The 2,500-nt window shown below is 40.2% G+C and overlaps 1 protein-coding gene across 2 annotated transcripts in view; it reads left to right on the forward strand.

The window, feature by feature from the left end:
• Positions 1-2,500, forward strand: part of LOC311040384 (protein-tyrosine kinase 2-beta-like) — a 17,915-nt gene that overhangs the window by 7,536 nt on the left and 7,879 nt on the right. For both annotated transcript variants that reach the window (XM_084050635.1, XM_084050636.1), the window contains exons 17-18: positions 215-315; positions 692-801. In XM_084050635.1, coding sequence (XP_083906761.1) covers positions 215-315; positions 692-801 — 211 coding nt within the window. The remainder of the gene's footprint in view (positions 1-214; positions 316-691; positions 802-2,500) is intronic.

Consider the following 2,500-nt stretch of genomic DNA (forward strand, 5'->3'; position numbering starts at 1 on the left):
TTTGCATGCCTGATTATTATGATTGTAAAAAAGATTGACCCAAAAGGTTTCATAGTTAAATGAACACCCACGATTTTACTGTGCGTATATGACATCAACATCTCTAGAAGATGAAGTGTTATAAAGGGCGCAGTCAGGACAGAGAAATGGAGTGTGCAATGATTCTGCTGTAGAATGCTGCCCTTAAACTCACTTCAGCTCAACTCTGTTCCAGTCCTGATGAAGACTTTGCGGCATCCCCACATTGTGCGTCTCGTCGGGGTCATTGAACTCGATCCCGTCTGGATTGTTATGGAGCTGTACGAACATGGAGAGGTGTGTATGAGTGTGTGTGCGTACGATTATGCACCATGCAATATTTTCAGCATGTGTACCTGTGTTCTGCATACACTGTTTGTGAGCTCAGAATAAATAAATAAATGAAGAAAAGTAGAGAGACATTGAAGTCAAGTCTCAGTTGTATGGTCAGATCCAGGTATGTACAGTACATTAACCACTTGAAGCATAGCATCCCTATTCTGGGGGAACATTCAATCTTAAAAAAAGGAAAGAAGCAGATCTACAAGCTCACAACATGTGGCTTTACGACCCGTTGTGAGCTTGTAGATTGGCGACAGTGCAGAGTCAGATCCAGTTTATAAGTATAAAGGTTTTAAGTGGTTAAGCACGGTGTTGTGTTGTCTCATGACAGCTGGGCGCCTATCTTCAGAAGTACACACTGACCAACGGAACTTTAGTCCTCTACTGTCTCCAGATCTGCAAGGCAATGGCTTACCTGGAGGGACTCAATATGGTGCACAGGTACAGTACAGTATATGTGCACATACACACGCACGCACTCACGCACTCACACAAACACAAGCTGGACGACTTTGATCTGTCTCGTTACATTGAGGAGGAAGATTGTTACAAAGGTGCATACATACAAAAACATGCACGCACAAACTTGAATTATTTTCCACCATAGAGGTATGAGTCACACTGGCATGTGTTTTTCTGAAAGGTATTATAATGGTCTCTGTTTCTAGAGAATGTGTGAGGAGACATGGGTTCCTGTTCCATGTCAGTTTCGTATTGTTCACCACACACAAAACCACTTCCAGGAAGAACACATAGACATACACTGTATACATAGTTGCTAATTAGTATTTCAGCAAGACAGTAAGCTATGAAGATAATAAAAATGTAAAAGTTAAAGTTAAAACCTTTTATCTCCAAATTTCAACCGTGTATGTTTTTTCGTAAATTAATGCCCTAATTTGACATACGATAATGTCACGCAAAAGTAGCAAAAATAGCCAATCTACAAGCTCACAAAGGCGTCACCTCGCGGTGCGTCTTGAATGAGCTATTTTCTCTATTTATGAACATGTTTTATAGTAAAAATGAAAGTGCTTAAAGCAACACTTTGTAACTTTCCTCTTCTACATCGGATTTGAACCCGGTTTCCTGCACAAGCGCTGACATTTTTATCATTGAGCTAATAGAGCCTGCCTGCTTGCTCAGGGGATGAATTGAATCTTGACCATCAAGTCAAAATTTGTTTCAGATCCTGTGTCTAGGTGAGACATGACCTTTGACACAATCTAAATGTCTCAATGGAAGAGCGGGGAGACAAAATACAACCACCCCAATTGTATAAGTTATATTGTATTAACATACTATATTGGATCCATTGCAACACAGGTATTTTTTTCCATTTCCTCAAAAGTAACGGTTTTGGACATAGACGATATACCACAATGGCATAACATATTTTTTTTTCCATGTACGTGACACCAACCTGTCACACCACCTACACCCTATACTATAGGGTGTAGGTGGTGTGACAGGTTGGTGGGGCCTATAGCCTATATAGGGCCTATAGCCTTGTTTACCAGCCTTTTTGTTTCATAATTAAATACCCTCACAGGAGAGCATGCACTAGGGCTGAGCATTGCGGTAGTTCGGGTAGGCACGGAAGTCATAACGCCACAATTATAATGGTTCCATCTATGCTGTCTATTTAAGCAGATAGACGTTCACTCTTTCATGGTCAATATCTTTTGCTGCCACCATAATGACACTAATGATAAAACTCCCTCCACCTTCTCAGCCTCCTCCTGTATAGTAGCTTTAGATTAGATCACTATTGTCAGCATATCGTTCAATGCAGGCTCACATGTATTCAGAGTGTCATGCTTGTGCACATGTAATATCACAGGAGCAGAGCCACACTGACAAATACAATGCAATATCATTGCAATAAATGGTTTCATCTTGACGAGAGCATCTGACTGAATGGTAATTTTCATACTGTTATCTACTATGAACATGCAATATATTAACATTGCAAAAGGTTTACATTCTGGGCTTATACCTATAGACCCCTGTCTAAAGAAGAGATTAAATTCATGGACATGTGTATCTTACAAGCTAAGTGCATAATCGCTTTGGGTTGGAAAAATGTTAATGGACCACAAATTGTTGCGAGGCTTAATTTTAAGGAGATATGTCCTCA

Source organism: Gymnoscopelus microlampas (genome assembly GCF_963454915.1).
Source record: "Gymnoscopelus microlampas genome assembly, chromosome: 24".
Taxonomy (NCBI): domain Eukaryota; kingdom Metazoa; phylum Chordata; class Actinopteri; order Myctophiformes; family Myctophidae; genus Gymnoscopelus; species Gymnoscopelus microlampas.